Here is a 19953-nt window from a genome sequence, read left to right as displayed (position 1 = left end):
ATCTGGTCTGCAGCTGAGAAAGGCAGAACTAAGACCCATATTTTTCCACCGTGAAATACTGTGAAATGACGTGTTGTATGCAAAGGACAGTAAATTTACTTGTTAGAAGAATTCTAGATTGGAGAGAAAAGATAAGCTCCTGAAAGATAGAGGGCCAGTCGGTGAGTTGCCTTGATGACCGGGCTAAGAAATTTGGAGTTTGATCCTTGAGAAAAGGAATTGAAAATCACATATTTAGGGCTGAAATGAAATGTGGAATTCAGGATTTGAGACTCATAGCTTGTCCTTTGAATTATACAGCAGCTGGAAATGGAATTTCTTTTTTTTCCATCTGGACTTCTCGCATGGTGGTCTTCCCGACGGGAGGGCATCTGTGAACTTTTTAATGGGAGAAGTCGTAAAGCTGTGTTAGGGCTGTGTTCGCACAAGGCTGGCTTCCGAGGCAGGTAAAATCGAACTCCCCTTTTTCTTTTCAGTTACAGACACAGCCATTGCTGCCACCACCAGCTGAGTGACTCGGAATCTAGGGGTTGCCAGTAATTGTGGGTTTTAAGTCACAGAGGAGAAAGATAAGAGGCAAGCAAGGCTGGTTTTTTCACAATTAAATGTTGCCTCTCGGGCTTCTCTGTCGGCAGGAATCCAAGAGGTCAGGACCCACCAGCCATATTATTTTTCTCCCTGGCTGCCTGCTGTCATTCTTATCCCCTCCTCATTCATGGGAACGAAGAAAAGGTGGGTTGGAAATAAAAAGCGTGTTCTAGCCTACTTTTTCCTTTATGAAACTTGTCGGAAACAAAGCTTTCCCGTGAAATAGACGGGATCCCTTCTGGTAGAGCTGGCTTTTCCTGCCAGCAGCACAAAGATATTTTTGGGGGGGGAGAGAAACCATTGTTGAAATGCACTTTTGTCCTTTTATAGTTATGACTTTGTTTTTTCTCAAGGACTACCATGGACTCTGGTATTTTTGTATTTGTTTCTGTTTAACTCATGTTAGTCAAAATCAAGGTTTTATCCCCGGTTGCTCCAACTCCATTATAAGTGCCCTGAGGATAGGAATTGTTCTACTGTTCTTCGTTTTTACTGCAGTGCCTCAAAGGTAGAAGGCAGTTAAGCTAGTAGTTTCGTTTTCTGCATTCAGGAGATGTTAGAACCGGAAGGACCTTAGTCATCATACGTTCAACGTCAGGATTTAATGAAAGAATACAATGTGTACAATGACTTACTCCAATTGTACAGCTAATTAGTGGCTTTTCTAGAGCAAGAAACAGGCCTCGTCCCCGAACTCATGACATGATAGGAGAGGCCTGGAGTGGTGGAGGTGGGCAAGCCTGGTTCATAGTTTGCCTCCTTCCCAGTTTCCTCATTTTGAGATTGCAGGTGATCATTTACATCTGGCTGGCATCTATGTGCAGCTGAAAATGTCTGCACATAATAGGCGCTCAAAAGTGTGAGCTTTAGGGCTTCCCTGGTGGCGCAGTGGTTGAGAGTCCGCCTGCCGATGCAGGGGACACGGGTTCATGCCCCATTCCGGAAAGATCCCACAAGCCGCGGAGCGGCTGGGCCCGTGAGCCATGGCCGCTGAGCCTGCGCGTCCGGAGCCTGTGCTCCGCATCGGGAGAGGCCACAACAGTGAGAGGCCCGCGTACCGCAAAAAAATATATATATATATGTGAGCTTTAGAGAATCATTGTTTTATTTCTTTTTAAAATACAAGACCTCCTTTATAAGAAAACACATTTCTTTTTTAAATTTTTATTTTTTTATGTCTTTATAATATCCTTTTATTATTTTTTAACATCTTTATTGTAGTATAATTGCTTTACAATGGTGTGTTAGTTTCTGCTATATAACCAAGTGAATCAGTTATACATATACTTATGTCCTCATATCTCTTTCTTCTTACATCTCCCTCCCTCCCACCCTCCCTATCCCACCCCTCTAGGTGGTCACAAAGCACTGAGCTGATCTCCCTGTGCTATGCGGCTGCTTCCCACTAGCTATCTATTTTACGTTTGGTAGTGTATATATGTCCATGGCACTCTCTCACTTCATCCCAGCTTACCCTTCCCCCTCCCTGTGTCCTCTAGTCCGTTCTCTACGTCTGTGTCTTTATTCCCGTCTTGCCCCTAGGTTCTTCAGAACCATTTTTTTTTTTTTTTAGATTCCACATATACGTGTTAGCATACGGTATTTGTTTTTCTCTTTCTGACTTACTTCACTGTATGACAGACTCTAGGGCCATCCACCTCACTACAAATAACTCAGTTTCGTTTCTTTTTATGGCTGAGTAATATTCCACTGTATATATGTGCCACATCTTCTTTATCCATTCACCTGTCGATGGACACTTAGGTTGTTTCCATGTCCTGGCTATTGTAAATAGTGCTGCAGTGAACATTGTGGTACATGACTCTTTTTGAATTACGGTTAAGAAAACACATTTCTGGAATCTCTTTAATGTCAGAAAACGTAGCCCGATTGCTGTTGTGAGAACAACTTAGGAGGAAGAGCAGGTTAATAGGGCTCCTGGTTGGATGCAGCATAGAATTGCCTACAAGTGGAAACTGGTCCTGCCCACAGATAAGAAAGGCCACAAGTGCAATACCTTTGCTCGGGTCCCATCAGCCCTCGCTGGAAGGGAGCTGGGTTGCTATGTTCAGCAGTTAGTAAGGAATGCCTGCTGTGCCTGCCTTGCTGAGCGAGAGGCTCGACTGTAGGGGGTGGGAGGGCACGAACGAGAGTCCACGGGCCCAGCTTGCGTCAGGAGTGACATAAACATAAACGACGGTAGGCGGTGCAGTGGGAGAGGGGAAGGCCAGGGGTTGAGGGAACACAAGAGGCACTGGCACAAGGCACGCAAGAGGACGCTGCCCAGGCCTAGTGTTGTTCAGAGGCAAGTTTGCAGAGAGGTGCACAGACAGACCGACAGAGATGAAGGGGGTGCCAACATTACATGATAGGAAAGAGGCTTTCCCAGGAGAGACTGAGGGAGACGGCTGGAGAGGAAGAGCAGAAGGAACCTCCTTTCAGTACTGGTGGCTTTTATCGAGGGAGGGGCCATTGAGGTCTTCGGGGCCCAACCCAGGGTCCTGGTTTTCTTCTCTCTGTCTCACAGACACACACGCCTTCTCCACACAGACACACACGCCTCCTCCACCCTCTTTGTGGTGTTATGAGTCCAACCATCTCCCGGAAGCCTGAGCAGCAGCCCAACATTGTCCCGTTGCTGCCCGGAGGTCAGGGAATGCCGTTGCTGATGATCAAGGGGAGGACCTGCTCTGCAAATAGCACCCCAGTCCCGTGTGCAATAATTCCCCACCTAAGCCACACGAAGCACATGCTCTGTGCAAATAACACTGGCCTGACTCCAGCAGTGACACAGCTGTTGAAACAGCTTAGTCACCGGGGCGATGGAGGTGGTGTGGCTCGGGAATGCGGGGTGCAGCGATCTGACATTTAGCTGGCTGGCAGCCGCCCTGAGAGCCAGCACAGATCTGTGGGAGAGCTGCAGAGAGAGTCTGCTTCCTGTCCACAAGCATTCCCTTGTTTCTTTTGAAGCCCAACCATAATCCCCTCCCTGGGCAGGACAGACTGGGGAACAAAACGTTTTGGGACCAAGGAGAGGAAAAAAGAAAGGGTGAATTCCTTTGAGACACCTGGTTTCTTTCCCTTAATGATCCATGTTAATTTACTGGATAACTTTTTTTTTTTTTTCCTGCCTCAGGCTAGGCAGGGTGTGATTTAGACTTCCTGAAGGTAGGGTGAGGCAGGGGGGAAGAGCTAATTTATCTAGAAAATGGAGTGACTTTCTTAGCTTTTAAGGTATCCAGGTGATGTAGGAAAAAGTTAAGAAGACAAGTCCTGGCCCTCCTGCCTGATGTTGATTGCATTTCTTCAGCCGTTTTGTCTGCCAGAGCTCCTGTCTGAAGGACTCTGGGCAGATCTGGGCACACTACTTCACTGGTTTCATCAGGATTTGAGGAGGACTAATACACTGCCACAGAGTGACCCCATTCCTCTTCCAGCCCTTTGAAGAAGTGACCTTTGTGTTTTCTCTTTATCCTGGACTTCTACTGGCTGTTTGTTTTGGGAGTTGTTAAGTTAAATTAGCCATCCCTTTCCTCTCCTGGTTACTGTATGAGAATGCAGCTGTCAGTCTGTGAATTCCGCTGTCGTCTATTTTTAGATTCAGTGTGAATGAAGCTCTCTTCTCTAATTGCAAGGGGGGGGGGGAGAGAGAGAGGGAGAGAGAGGGAGAGAGGGAGAGGGAGAGGCAGGTAGATTTTCATAACCATCACACTGGCTATTATTCTAGATGCTCTGTGCACTGATGGTGTCCTGGGGAGAAAGCAAAGAAACCCACTGTGTGTTTCCCTCCCTTGGCTCTCAAGTTTGTTTTCACTCCACATTTATGTTGATTATGGTCAATAGGAAAGAGCAGTGTGGCCACATTTGCTTTCCAGTGTTTTAACACTTGCCAGCTTGGATGGTTCTGATTTCTCTAGCTTTTTTAGGAAAAGATTGGCTCATTGTTGAGTTCAAATTCCTTGGAAAATGGGGAAGGTCCTTCTGGTGACCTTTACTATGAGATGAAATAATCTTAAACATGCTGAAAACTGTGTAAGTGCAGCGGGCCACAGTTTCTTCTCCATCTCTCTACCCCTTCCCCCACCTTATCCCAGTCAGCCTTTCACACAGCTGCCAGATCTCTTTGCTTAAACATCCTTCTAAAGAAAATGCTGGGACTTCTCTGGTGGTGCAGTGGTTAAGAATCCGCCTGCCAATGCAGGGGACACAGGTTTGATCCCTGGTCCGGGAGGATCCCACATGCCACAGAGCAACTAAGCCCGTGCACCACAACTACTGAGCCTGCTCTCTAGAGCCAACGAGCCACAACTACTGAGCCCACGTGCCTAGAGCCTGTGCTCTGCAACTAGAGAAGCCACCGCAATGAGAAGCCCGTGCACGGCAATGAAGAGTAGCCCCCGCTTGCCACAACTAGAGAAAGTCTGCGTGCAGCAACGAAGACTCAACCCAGCCAAAAAAAATAAATAAGTAAAATATTAAAATAAATAAAGAAATAAAATGCAGTGTTCAGAGCATGTTTCTTCTCTTTGTCAGAAAATCCTTTCTCCTCTCAACCTTGTCTGTTTTCTCCACTCCTTTTCCCATTCCCTGCCATATTGAATTAGTTGATTTCTCTGACCACACTGTCCTATTTTTTGCTTCCGTGACTCTTTAGGCATGCAGCTCCCTCTGCCTGTAATTTCTTCTCCTGCTTCCTTACCTAGTGAACTCTTACTCATCCTGTGATTCACAGTTAAACATCATCTCTTCTAGATGAGATAATCTAGAAGATCGTGCATTCCATGCTGCATTTCTTGTCCCCCTACCTAGCACTCTTGACATCTTTGTGCTGACTACAGCCATCCCTCGATATCCCTGGGGGATTGGTTACAGGATCCACCTGAATATCAAAATTCATGGACGCCCAAGTCCTTTATATAAAATGGTGCAGTACAGTCAGCCTTGTATATCTGCAGGTTCTGCGTCTGTATATAGAGGACTGACTGTATATACCTACTTTAGATGTACTACCCACATGAGATAATACTTATTTATGTATATGCCTGCCTTCCCCACCATACTGTGAACAATCGAGGGCAATGACTTTGCCTTGTATGTCTTTTTCATCCCCACTGTTGTGCACAGAAACTAGTAGGTGCTTAAACATATTTGGTGGAGGAAAAAATGAATTGGATTGGATGGTCCATTTAGAATTAGAGGTTTCAGAGGTACATTATTCCATCTTGGTGGCCACACCAGCTGTTATGACATCCTGTTATGAGTTCCTGATGGGCTTCTTTTCTGTCCTGGAAAAATAGGCTTGAGTAGATTACCAGAGACCTGACGTGTTATACCCAAATGGGTGCTGTACAGTTTTTCTTCTCTGAAGTCTCTTGCCAGTAGTGCCACCTATTCTCTTATCCCTATCGACTTGGGCAGGCATGGTACACACCTCAAAGACCCATCTTTTTATTGCTTTACTTAAATCTTGAACTCTAGAACAGGTCAGAGGACTATTTGGTTTCTAGTCCCTGTGGCTACATCCTTTCTCCTCCTTTACCCCTACTAGCCCTCTGAAGCAGAACACCTACTGCAACCCCATATTATAATTCAGATGGAGAGGGAGGAAGGAGACCGTGCCTCCCTCAGGCTCCCTCCCCTTCCACCCAGTCCTGGGAACAGGCATATTGCTTCTTGATGGGACCCTTGGCCAAATTTGAGGAACATCCTTTTTTCTGAGTGTGTGTGTGTGTGTGTGTGTGTGTGTGTGTGTGTGTGTGTGTTGGTGGGGGCGGGTGGGGGGAGAAAGGAAGCAGGCAGTGGGGAAAAGAAAGTGAATGCCACCAGAACACAGCAAACTATAGACTACACACGTTTGTTATAGAGGTGATGGAGTGATGGAGGGAATTTTGGATTGTAGGAATATTCGGAGGAAGAAGAATGACATTCATTAATTTGGCAAATATTTAATGACTATCTGATTTGTAAAGACATGGGTGATATAGCTGTGAGCAAAACTGAGGTAGTCCCTGGCTTTCATGAACCTCTCAGTCTAAGTGGGAGGTGGGTAGGGAAAGAGATACAGGTAAATAGGTAGCTGAACTGCAGTAGGACACGTGTTACAGCGCTGGACACACAGGGTACTGTGCGAGCAAGAGGAGGGGCACTTCATCCGTTTTAGTGGGTGAGGGAAGGCGGGAATGAATCTGTAGAATTCTAGAGGATGAGCAGGAGTTGTTCTGGCACGAGTGGGAATGCCATGCACTACCTGCCGAGTACTGTCTGCAGCCCAGAGGCAAAGAAGCTCTTTTGTAATTCCTCCTCTCAAAGGGGACACCTATTAAACACCTGGTATGCAAGCAGGGACCCCAAGTGCAGTAAGTGTAGGTAACCTTGAGTAGCAGACTTAAAAAAGCAGTCAGCGTTTACTGAATGCTTACTGTACGCCAGGGCTGTGCTGAGTGATTAGCACGTTTAGTCCTCACAACCATAGGACATGGGCATGCTGTTCTCCCCCTTTTATAGAGAGAGAAGTTCAGTGGCTTGCCTACTGTTGCACACCTTGCCTACTTGGCCACCAAGTGGCCAAGGTGGGCCGTGATTCCAGGCTGCCTCTCTCCAGAACCTGAACTCTTACCCATCTTCCAGGCTGGAGGCAGGATGGCGGGCTAAGGTGACTAGTCTGGGGAGGCAGGAATAGGGAAGAGTTTGCGAGATGAGACCCTGGGATGCTAACCAAGTGTCAGATCTTAGTCTCCTGTGCCATTTAAGGAGTTTCGACATTAGACTGAGGGTAATGTAAAGACATTGAAGGTATCTCAGAAATCATCTATCTGGCTACAGTGTGAAACACAGGCATGGGGCATGTGTTTGTGTCATCTAGACCTGAAATGATGGTGACCTTGAGCACGGGGAGTGGTGGTGAGGATAGAGATGGGGATAAATCTGCAAGACTTGATGAGCTGAGAGAATTGACCAGATTTGGTGGTTTGGCTTTCTTTTCTGAACCACAGAAATAAAGCCATCCAGTGGGTAGTGAGCGTGCAGATTTGAAACTTAGGAGAGGAATCTGAACTTGAGAGGTGGCTGGTGTCCCAAGAGCAGATGAGACCCCTCAGGGCAAGTGAGCTGAGTTGGAAGGGGAAGGGACTATTCTACAGCCCAGTGAACACCAGGATATATTTTTTCTATATTCTGTGGTCCTGCAGATTCATTTGTTTACAAAACATTTGATGCCTCAGCTACTTTTCCAAATGTATAGCCTTTAAGCAGTCCAGTAGGGTGCAATATGCGTGAGTGGATGTTTTCTAACTGCAAAGGACCTGATGTGTGGAACATTCCCCTATGCCCTAGTCATATTTCATAGACAGCTTACTTCAATTAGGAGATACTGCTTCAGAATATAGCAAGGGATCGTTCTGATGATGCTTAGAAAAATGTCTTCCTACATGTGGAAAATATTTCTCCACAACGCAAATGCTTGACGTGATGGGGGAAAAATGAGAGAGGTGGTGTGAACTAAACTGTTAGGCTGGTTCGGGAAATAATTGTACTCATTCATTTTATAACTGCTTACACCCAGGCCTCTAGGGCATCTTAAGAAAACAGCGCAGACCAAATTTATAATTAGCTGAGTCCTTTTTTGCCAGACCTAACCGTGGATATTGGACAGGGCTGGTTTTGTTATTTCCTTAATTGAAAACGTCAAGAAAATACAAGCCAGGTCAGGGAGTTTTTGATCAGGGTAGGAATGCTGGCATAAATAACCTCAGATTATATGTCTGCAGGAGGCTGGGAGGAGGCTGGTCTGCACGGCCTCCTTCTGAGGTTACCCAAACAAACCTGGTGACTGGTAGCTCCCCTATGTAACGTGGGAATGCATGTGAGCATTTTGAAATCTCTTTAATTTTTTTCCCAGAACAAGGGCCCAGGGAAATCAAGGTTTCTTAGGGAACTGAAAAGCTTTTGACAACCATAAAATACTTCTTTAATAGCTCTTAATGTAACTTGTCCTCCCCCTTTTCCCCTTTATTTCCAGTTAATTGATCAATAATATAACATAACCATCCTAGGACTGGATGGAAAGGGAGTGAGTATTTTTAAGTACCTATATGCCAAGTGGTCTTGTCAACAGCCTTGAGAAGTAGGTCCCACTATTTCTATATTGCAGAGGTGGAAACTAAGACATTTCAGGTCTCTTAGCTAGGAAGACATAAAGATTAAATTGAAAAGCAGATCTGTTTGGCCGCCAAGCTCTTTGTACTATCCTGGCTGGCAAATACCTGTTTCTAAAAGTGTAAGTAAGAAGCATTTTGATTACTTTCTTTCTTTTTCCTCAAGGAAGGCTCATCTTTCATCACTTTAGCCCCTCCTCCCACAGGGACCATTCTTACCTTAAGCAGCGGCCCTAGGTTTCTTGAGGTGCTCACACTGTTTTCCTAGCTATTTGTCCCCCCACCATTTTTGGCTTATGCTAAGGACTGGCTCACCTCTCTGGCCTTCCACTTGTCTTCAGAAAACTGATTGGCAAACACTTTTCTCATGAAGGGCAGGGCGTTGTTTCCCTCCCCCGTACGCGGGCCTCTCACTGTTGTGGCCTCTCCCGTTGCGGAGCACAGGCTCCGCACGCGCAGGCCCAGCGGCCGGCCATGGCTCACGGGCCCAGCCACTCCGCGGCATGTGGGATCTTCCCGGGGCACGAACCCGTGTCCCCTGCATCGGCAGGCGGACTCCCAACCACTGCGCCACCAGGGAAGCCCAGGGCAGGGCGTTTTAACTCATACAGAGATAAATGCTTCTTAAGGATATGATTGGTCTATACTTCCCAATATGGAAAGGCACAGATCTTTCTGCTTGTAATGATACTCTGCAGTCTGTGTCTGCTTCTCCGGAACCCTGGAGTGCAGGTTCCTCACATCAGAGCACTGCTCCCATAACAGGATGGAAAAACCGAGTGTGCCTTTCCACACCTCCCTTCCCAGTATTGAGAATGGATTTTCCCTGCAACCAAAATGTGTCTCCAAAGCCATTTGAGAAACGCGAGGCTCCGACAACCCACAGGATAGCAAAGCTGCTGGTCTCGTTTAGGTGTGGAAAACCATGCATTTCAAATCTATAAATGCCCTATGCTGATATACTTCACAGCTTTACCCCATGGAACTGGTATAACCAGCATCCTTGTTTTATAGGGAAGGTTCTCCAGGTGCCAGAGGTAGCCTTGGCCTTCCTGCCATTCTCCCTGGGAGTTCAAATTGGATGCTTTACTTTCATTATCTCTGTGGGGAGGGGAGGGGTGTCAGGAGACCAGTGTTTTACTACATGCAACATAGTCATTAAAGCTGAACTTTGTTTCCGAGTCCATTGGAGACAGAAGAGGAAGTGATTCTGGTGGCTGACTTCAGAGCTTTGCTGTATTTCTCTGCCCAGTGTTTTCCTTTTTCTGAGTTTTGTGTTCCAGGTTTGGATACGGGTTCATAGTGGGAGGTTCCATGTCCCTGAAACCCGGTAATTATTTTGAATTAAAGTAAGTATAAGACTGACTTTCACTTCCCTAATAAAATGATAAAAACAATAGCTAACCCTTCATGCTTTCTGCACTATTCTAAGGATTTTTCTTGTAGTAACTGATTTAATGATCACAGAATCCTAGGAGGCAAGTCCTATTCCAACAGGGTAAGGAACCTGAATGTTCATGGCAGGGTGGGTAGGGGAGATCACAGAGTCCAGCCAGGGAAGGCTCGAGGGCCACTTGAACTGGCCATTCTCCCTGTGGTTTCTGTAAGAATTATACGCCATGAAACTCTAGAAGCTTGAGTGTCTGATGTTTCTAGGGGTGAAGCTTTCTGAGTCTTGGCTTCTCTGCCTCACAAACAGGAATGATAACACCTGCCCCCAGATGGCAAAGGAAGTAAGGAGGTGATGTGTGAGGATTAGGCAGGGTATGTGGTAAAGTTCATGAACCAAAATAGAAAGCTTTAGAAAGAACTTCGCCTAATGCTGAAATGGAAAGAAAAGAACGGTGGTGTGGGGGGAGTAGGAAAAGTGTCCCCCCAAAGAATGACACAGCTTGCCTGATGTCTTATTAGCTGACCTGCGCAGAGATTTTGTTTCCTTTTACTTCTAGCGAATTGGTTATTGACATTTAAAGATTGAGAGATGTTGTATAACCATCTGCATTTCTGGCTTCTCTTGAAAGAAGCAGCAGGTCTGGTCGGAAGACCTGTGCTGCCTTACGATGATGGCTGGAGCTGAAAGCAGCTGCCCCCAGTCCACAGGGCTCACTTCTGTCCCTGACTGCACACCTGGTTAGGGCCAGATCCACAACATGAACACAAGCGTCGCCAGGCTTCCAACTCCACGCTGGGGCGGGGGGGGAGGGGTCGCATCACACTCCTCCAGTCAGTTTTCTGAAGTAATGGTGTGTTTCTCTCCTGTAGAAAGTTGTGTTTAGTCGGAGTTGAGTGGTCTCTGCATGCAGTGTGTTTGATTCAACTGTTAAGTTTCTTTTGAATTCTGTTTCTACCAACGAAGGTAACAGAGGGTGGTGGGGTCTGGGGTGATCCGGACTGAGGTTTAAGGCCCAGCTCTGCAATTACTAGCCATGTACTCTTGGACAATTTATATAACTAACTTCTTTATAGGACGGGTGTGATGACCGAAGGGGACAGTGTACACGCGGAGACTTGCTTTTATTAAAGACCTACCTATTCATAGTTTGTGACTAGTTTGAGGGGCTTCTTTCATCACAAGTTACCCAGTTTTCTTTAAGCCATACAAATAAGATGGTTGTCTTTTAAGACAGTTTCAAAATACTTCTCTTTCTCATGTTACCAACAATAATACAACTTTAGGCAAGTCACTTCATATCTGAGGACCTCGGTTTACTCACTAATCAAAAGGAAATATCCATGCCCACTTTATAAGTTGTTTCATGAGGTCATTTAAATGAAAGCACGGAAGTCACGAGGACCTAACACAGAGTAATTGTACACGAAAACAGTGTTTAAAATTTTTTTTTTTTTTTTTTTTTGTGGTACGCAGGCCTCTCACTGTTGTGGCCCCTCCCGTTGTGGAGCACAGGCTCCGGACGTGCAGGCTTAGTCGCCATGGCTCACAGGCCCAGCCAGCCGCTCCACGGCATGTGGGATCTTCCCAGACTGGGGCACGAACCCGTGTCCCCTAGCATCAGCAGGTGGACTCTCAACCACTGCGCCACCAGGGAAACCCCTTTTGTTTGTTTTTAACAGCATATTTTAAAACAGTCTGGGGATTCCCAACAGGTGGCAATAACTTTTAAAGCTGGAGCAGGCCAGGAGGCCAGTCTGTCTGGCCCTTTCTCTCCCAGAGGCACCAGGCCCTGTACCAGGGCCTGTACCCTGTACTCTGTACTCTGTACCAGGCCCACTCCTAACATTTGTGGGGTACAAGGTAAGAGTACCTATGAAGGCATGGCTGCCACATGTCTAAATATTTTTAAAGTGATAAACTTGGCTTACCAAATTATTAAGCCAAATAAGTCTTATCATCCAATTGTAACAAATTTACTTTTGTAATGCACTGCAAGTCTGGATGTGAATTTAAGATTCTTGGATGCCTTGGAATTCTGTGCCAAAAATGTGATGGACCAGCGAGTGTGGGCTTCTAGATGTCTTTTCTTCCCACCCCTGGCTCCATCCCATACAGAGAGTGTGTTTCTGTGTGGACACCCCACCCTCCAAGCTCAGTCTCTGTCTGTATCCTCCTCCAAACAGCAGCCCTTTGAGCACTCCTGAGCCCAAGGGTGCACAAGTAGTCGTGTAGTTCCCTCTGGGAGGCCAGATCTGGGGAAGAGGTCCCCCCCAGTCCCACGATGTGGAAGTAGGCTCAGAGCTGTCTGGGTATGTATTCTGGGATCCTGAGTTCCTGGACTATGTTCTAAAAATTGTGGAAGGGGTTAGGCTCTTGATGGACGTGTCCTCTTCACTTCAGGGTCTTCTCATCTGGAGAGGAAGAGAACAGCTGGAAAAGGGCCAGACCGAGCGGGACCCTTGAAAAGTGTGGCGCCCAGATTCAGGGCCCCTCCTGCTGTGCTGTGTCTAAGGCCAGTGCTGCTCTGAACCCTGGTCCTCCAAGGAGCACAATATGAGAATTGATAACTTCCTTTATACCTTTCAGATTTATACTGTTGAGTTCTGTGGTTCTGGAAGTGCCCTTTCGACAGAGTTGAAAGTCCCAATTCCTAATCACAATGTTAGAAATGAAAAGGAGGTACCCTGGTGCCTAATATTCAACTCACAGATGGGATCTCTGCTCAGTTCTTTCTTTGGACCACTGAGGCTGCCAAGTGACAAACAGTTGTAGCCATTCTGGTGCCTAACCAAGAGGATACACAAACTCTGAGCATTGCTTCTGCCAAGCCAGGCATCCCACAGTTTCTTATACAGACTCTTATTATCCATTCTCAGCCCTGGGTCTCTGCACAGCCTGGTGTCCTCAAGTCCAGAGTCTCCTGGACTATGTGGAGATGGGAAGATGGATGAGAACTAGGGTTCCAGCGATTCTGTGTACAGACTTTGACCCCACTACTCTGTTGTCAGCATCTTGCCTCTTCTGTCTTATGTCACACCTAGTGCTTTCCAGTTCTGAGTGGCTTGGGGGTCTGTTGGACATGTTGGCTCACTTTTCCAAAATATCCCTTCTGTGGAGTTTCGGCTGTGCCCATCTCTGGCTGTCAGGAAATCCTACTCCATCTGTTTTTCATCTTCGAAAAAATTGTTGCAGTCTCTGGTTTGCTCATGTCACTACCATTTTTTTTTCCCCTTGTGATTTAATATCCTTTGTGTTCTTTTACTGTTTTTTTGTTTGTTGTTTGGTTTTTTTTTTGGAGTTTCAGGAGTGAGAGGAGGAAAACATAAGTAGCCAGTTCACCATGTTTGAGATTTATTATCTTTTGTTAATTTTTCATTGAAGTGTAGTTAATTTACAGTATTATATTAGTTTCAGATATACAGCATAGAGATTCAGGTTTTTTTTTTTTTACAGATTATACTCTATTAACAGTTATTATAAAATAATGGCTGTAATCCCCTATGCTATACAATATACCCTTGTTGTTTTTTTATTTTATACATAGCAGTTTGTATCTCTTAATCTCATACCCCTTACATGCCACTCACCCCTTCCCTCTCCCTGCAGGTAACCACTAGTTTGTTTTCTATATCTGTTTCTATTTTGCTATATACATTCGTTTGTATTATTTTTTAGATTCCACATGTAAGTGATATCATATAGCATTTGTCTTTCTCTGACATAAGCAAAGCATAATATTCTCTAGGTCCATTCACATAGCTGCAAATGGCAGAACTTCATTCTTTTTTATGGCTGAGTAATATTCCATTGTGTGTGCTTATGTGTGTATGTGTGTATTTATATATGTGTGTGTGTGTATATATATATATATATTTATACCACATCTTTATCCATTTGTCTGTTGGTGGACACTTGGATTGCTTCCATATCTTGGCTACTGAAATAGTGCTGCTGTGAACATAAGGGTGCATGTATCTTTTCGAATTAGTGTTTTCATTTTTTCTGGATATATACCCAGGAGTGGAATTGTTGGATTGTATGGTAGTTCTATTTTTAGTTTTTTGAGGAACCTCCATACTGTTTTCTGTAGTGACTGCACCAATTTACATTCCCACCAACAGTGTACAGAGTTCTTTTTTCTCTACATCCTCACCAACACTTGTGTGAGGTAATATCTCACTGTGCTTTGACTTGCATTTCTCTAATATTAGAAATGTTGAGCATCTTTTCGTGTGCCTGTTGGCCATCTGTATATCTTCTTTGGAAAAATGTCTATTCAAGTCTTCTGCCCATTTTTAAACTGGATTGTTTGTTTTTTTGATATTGAGTTGTATGAGTTGTTTGTATATTTTGGATATTAATCCCTTGTCAGTTGCATCATTTGCATATATTTTCTCCCATTCTGTAGGCTGTCTTTTTGTTTTATCATTGCTTTCCTTTGCATGCAAAAACTTTTACATTTAATTAGGTCCCATTTGTTTATTTTTGCTTTTGTTTCTTTTGCCTTAGGGGACAAATCCAAAAAAATATTGCTGTGATTTATGTCAAAGAGTGTTCTGCCTATGTTATCTTCTTTATGGTGTCATGTTCTACATTTAGGTCTTTAATCAATTTTGAGTTTATTTTTATATATGGTGTGAGGAAATGTTGTAATCTCATTCTTTTACATGTAGCTGTCCAGTTTCCCCAGCACTACTTAATAAAGTGACTGTCTTTTCTCCATTGTATATTCTTGCTTTCTTTCTCATAGACTAATTGACCACAGGTGTTTGGGTTTATTTCTGGGCTCACTGTTCTGTTCCATTGATCTATGTATCTGTTTTTGTGCCAGTACCATGCTGTTTTGATTACTGTAGCTTTGTAGTATAGTCTGAAATCTGGGAAGGTGACACCTCCAGCTTTATTCTTTTTATCTCAATATTGCTTTGGCAATTCTGGGTCTTTTGTGGTTCCATATAAATTTTAGGGTTATTTGTCTTAGTTCTGTGAAAAAGGTCATGGGTATTTTCATAGAGACTGCATTAAATCTGTAGATAGCTCTGGGTAGCATGGCCATTTTAACAATATTAATTATTCCAATACAAGAGCATGGGAGATCTTTCCACTTCTTTGTATCATCTTCAGTTTCCTTCATCAGTATTTTACAGTTTGCAGAGTATAGGTCTTTTATCTTCTTGGTTAAGTTTATTCCTAGGTATTTTATTCTTTTTGATGTGATTCTAAATGGGATTTTTTTTTTTTACTTTCTTTTTCTGATAGTTCATTATTAATGACTGAGGGTTTAAATGATACTAATAAAGGAGCGGGTACTGATGTTAATGAAGGTTTGGTCTATATCAGAATGGCCTCAAATTCCTTCTTTCCTGCATTATTTCCTTCTCTTCCTAGATTTCCTCAGAGAACCAGGGATTCACCGCACTGTCAAATTGTCTACAAGCCACGCTGGGTCAGTGGAAAGAACAGCCCTAATTTTCCAGACAGCAGTTATTCTTATCTTTCCCTTGTGACCTGATATTCAGGTTCCAGAGCCTAGAACTGAGCCCAGTCTCATAACCCCAACCAAGGTCATTTTGGAAATGTAGTCTGTGCTTTTTTTCCTCCATTAAGACTCCTCTGTTCTTGAGCTTGCTCAACAGAGTATAAAACAGACAAAATGGGTAGAGGCAGTTTTTATTACTCTAATTTCCTTAATGAGTTCTATGGTGAGTTAAACCCATTCATGGTCCTTATTGATATGGAAGTGTATGTGAACGTTCCTTTGCACAATTATGAACTTATTATTATATTCCTGTCTGTGCATAAGTCTTTAATTTGGAAAAACCCTTTACCTCTTATATTAACTTCGTCCATACTCTGAAGAAGGGGTTTTGAGAAGCAGCAGAGCCTATATTTGAGAGCTTCTTGGGGATAATTTTTAAAAAGGATGCTTTCAGACTAGATTGTGTCCTGAAGAAAGCACCCAAGGTACTTAAATCATGTCTCTGAGGGGTGGCTGAAAAAGTTGGTCATTTTTATCAGAGAGGAGAGGAAACACAGGCAGATGAGTTGCAGGTTTCAAGTGCCTAAGGAACTTTTGTGGAAAAAGGATCTCATCTGCTGTGGGACTCCTACAGGCAGACCTAGGACCAGTGGTGCAAGTTAAGGAGGATGAATGCTGACCGTGAGTTGGAATCTGACCATTTGAACTGCCTCAGAGAGAGTGAGACCCCCGCCTCTGGAGGACTTTAAGTGGATGCTCTTTGACTCCTTGGCAGAGCAGTTGGTTATGGGAGGGGACCCAACGTCCAGCTTAGACAGTCATCCTATGACTTTTAAGTCCTCCGGTTTGGAGAGTCACGTTTGGCATTTGATAGGAACTGATACATCTCTTTTGTCTTATTGGTTTCCATGGTAGAGCCTATAAGAATTTTTAAACTCTTTCCAAAGTATCTTCCCAGAAGCTGTTTCTGAATTCTGCATCCTTTCTCTTGCAGGAGAAAATGCAGAAGTTTCCATGGACGTTTCCCTGGCTTACCGAGATGATATGTTTGCTGAGTGGACTGAAATGGCCCATGAGAGAGTGCCCCGGAAACTCAAATGTACCTTCACCTCCCCCAAGGTAGGGTACCTTGAAGTCTCAGTTGACGGGATTTTTTATTTGGTTTCCAGGTATGTGGGAACATTTGCTCAGACACATTTCTTCTAAGCATGCATGACCCACAAAGGTTAGTAGTCACCGTCCTTTGTCCTAGAAGAGGGTAATGTAGATATTTCATGTCCCTGCAAAGGAGGAAAGAACAGAAGAAGGAATGTCTGTTTGAAGTGATTTAGTTGTTTCTCTGAAATACCTCCATAAAAATAAATTCTTGGTTCTTTGGATATTAACAAAAAGTGTTTGAAGATCATTGCTAAGTTAATTTTAGATGTACAAATCTGTTCATATTGGTTCAATGCATGTGTCTGCTTCTCTGTTTCATCGGCATCTCTGTTGCCAAGTCAGTGTGCAGGTGTGGAGACTAACAATCCCAGAGAACAAACACTACAGACAAAAAGAGGACCTGAGGGAGAAATCTAGTTTCCTTTGAGACCTCTCAGTTCTCTTACATACTTTTAGGACTCTCCCTTCTTTGTTTCTTCCAGGAAGACTCATTTAACCACCAAGGGGAGGAAAGCCACTATCCTTCATTGAGAGTAGGGAGACACTTTCTCTTGGACAAAGGCCTTAGATTCTCCAGGTGTTAAAATACAGGCATGGACTCAGTGACCCTCAGAGGATAGTGGGATTTGTCTGTATAAGGACCAAATCAGAACTAGTGAGGGGCCCTTTTCCAGGGCCACATGCTGCCCTCACACATGCCTCCCCAAGATTCTGTCCCCCTCCCCACTCCCCACCCCCTTCCCCCCTTGAAAATCTCTGTGAAGTTGAAATGGAGCCGTAGTTACTGTTACTCATGGCTACTCACATTCCTCAAGAGTGTTGACAAGGAGTACCACCTGCTAGGTGATCTCTGATGTCCCTTCACAGACATAAATAGTCTTGTTTTCTTTGCATGAAATGCATGAGAGGCCAAACTGCACTGAAGCACATTCCTGATTATGTCATTTGTCACTTGATATCTTCAGGTCAGTTGCTCCTGAAAGATTTGGGCTACTTTGTAGTACTCGCTCTGTTGACTGATTTAGTTCCTCTCTTCTCCTAACATTGGCCTTTCCTAACTTCACTTTTGCCTATAACTGGAAAGTTGGGGTTCCCTGTGGAATGGTAAGAATGGCAGGTTGAAGCCTCTGAGGACCATGCCCCTGCCCTGTCCGTTCTGCCCCGAAGAGGAGTAAGATGGGGCTGGGCAGGTTCATGAACATTAGTTAAAGACCTGGATTTGGAGCAAAACATACTTGGCTTCACTTCCAGGCTATTTCACTTACTGACTGCATGACCTCAGGCAAGCTTGCTTCAACTGTCCAAGCTTCAGTTTCTCCTTTGCAAAATGGGATAATAATACTTGCCCTGGGAATTTTTATAAGGACGAGATGAGATAATGAACCTTATCACTTAAAATCAAGTCTGGGACATGTTTCACCAGTCGGGCCAACAGGACAAAAGGTATAAATTAAAGCTCTCATGGGCAAACCATGCACCCTACACATAAGCATCTTTTGGGGCACCTGGTGTTTGTTAATTCTCCCTCCCCAGGTTCCCTATACAAGAGCTATGGAAAGTGTGGTCTAAGGACTAACAGCGTCAGCATCACCTGGTAGCTTGTAGGAAATGCAGATTCCCAGGGCACACCCCCAAACCCATGAATCAAAATCTCAGCATGTAGGACCAAGGAATCTGTGTTTTAACAGGATTTCAATTCCTTCTCTTAAGCTTGATAAAGTTTGAAAGTCACTTCAGTAGACCCTTTGCTGAATGGTCAAATATAGGGTTCCCCCCACCCAAAAGCCATCTGGAATTGTTTTGGGTAGGCCTTTGGGGGCAATCTATAGGTAAAAATGAATGGTCAAGAGAAATTGGAGGTAGCAGGAGAGAGATATGTAATATTTCTAGACCTTTGTATGCAATGGAGGAAATTAATTAAAAGTTGACCTCATCATTCAGAGGTAAGACTGGTTGGCTGTCTAAGCTAAAGGATATAAAGCTTTTGGATATGGAATATCAACCTCAGAAAAGGGAAAAGTCATTTCTCACCTTACGTATACACTTAGAGGGCACTGAGAAGCAGAGTCGGGGGAGGCCGTTAAGAAGACTGCAACTGCTTCTTAATGACAGTTGCTTAATTATCTTTAGGATGTGTTGATCCCTTTCAAGAAAGATATTAAACCTTGCAAAGTGTGAAGGAAATGAATCATCAAATCTATGCTTTTTGATTGCAGTGAAATTTAGACTTGAGTTTGAAGATTAAATGAGAAATTGCTTTAAAGCTTTTTAGTCCCTGGGGGATTGTGAAGTTAAAAAAAAAAAGTCAAGTTGCCACCTGCTGTAATTTGTCCTAATTAGCCAGGCTTATGCTGGATTTGGGGGAGGGCGGAGGGGCGTGGGGCAAAGGAAAAGGAGGCAGGAAGAGAGAGAAGGAAATCTTTCTTCCTAAATGCCCTAAATACTGGCAGAGGCAGAACCTCAGTGAATAAGGAAAAGTCCCCAGCAGGATACAGTGAATTTGTCTCTGAGACAGGTAGGCCAGGCCAGGATCCCAGTACCATGTGTGTCTCTCTCATTTGTTGGACTTAGGTAAATTTATCTCATGTGATGGTGTTACCCTCTCTGTAGGGACAGGGAAGTGGAGGACACACAGAGACCCATGACGGGGCATTAGAAGGAACCCCAGAGATCATATAATCAAACCTTCGTGCTTTACTTAGGAAGAAAGTGAGGCCAAATGAGTTGGATGACCTTCCCCGGGTACCCAGCAAGGGATGAGGGCAGGACAAGAATTTCAGCCTCCTGGCTTGAAGTTCAGTGCTCTCCTTATCAATGCCTGCCTTCAGGCATGTCTGAGGCAAAACAGCATTCCTTTCTTCCTGCTGCACTCACCAGTCCTCCTCTGCATCAGAGCTGGAGGCTGGACTTGGGAGACCCACGTCCTCAACCCAATTCTGCCATGACTTTTGGACTTTGGGTGAGCCCCATAATCAAGTCAGTGGCATTAGACTAAATAAGTTTTGTTTCCTTCAAACTCTCAGTTTCTATAAATAAGACCCTGACTGGAAACACATCAGAAAAACCCACCTCCTGTTGTTACCATAGCAGGTAATCAGCCTCCTGAGTGCAGCTTCATCTGAGCCTGAATTAGAGCCTGTACTGTATTTTCAGTAGTTCTGCAGAGTCCTAATAATAGCCTT

The 19953-nt window shown here is 44.4% G+C and overlaps 1 protein-coding gene across 5 annotated transcripts in view; it reads left to right on the top strand.

The window, feature by feature from the left end:
- The window catches only part of WLS (Wnt ligand secretion mediator), a 107451-nt gene that overhangs the window by 49451 nt on the left and 38047 nt on the right, over positions 1-19953 (top strand). For all 5 annotated transcript variants that reach the window (XM_032631058.1, XM_032631083.1, XM_032631067.1 and 2 more), the window contains one exon: positions 16608-16732. In XM_032631058.1, coding sequence (XP_032486949.1) covers positions 16608-16732 — 125 coding nt within the window. The remainder of the gene's footprint in view (positions 1-16607; positions 16733-19953) is intronic.

Source organism: Phocoena sinus, chromosome 1 (assembly GCF_008692025.1).
Source record: "Phocoena sinus isolate mPhoSin1 chromosome 1, mPhoSin1.pri, whole genome shotgun sequence".
NCBI lineage: Eukaryota > Metazoa > Chordata > Mammalia > Artiodactyla > Phocoenidae > Phocoena > Phocoena sinus.
The sequence above is the reverse complement of the archived record's forward strand: the minus strand, read 5'-3'. Positions and strand labels throughout refer to the sequence as shown.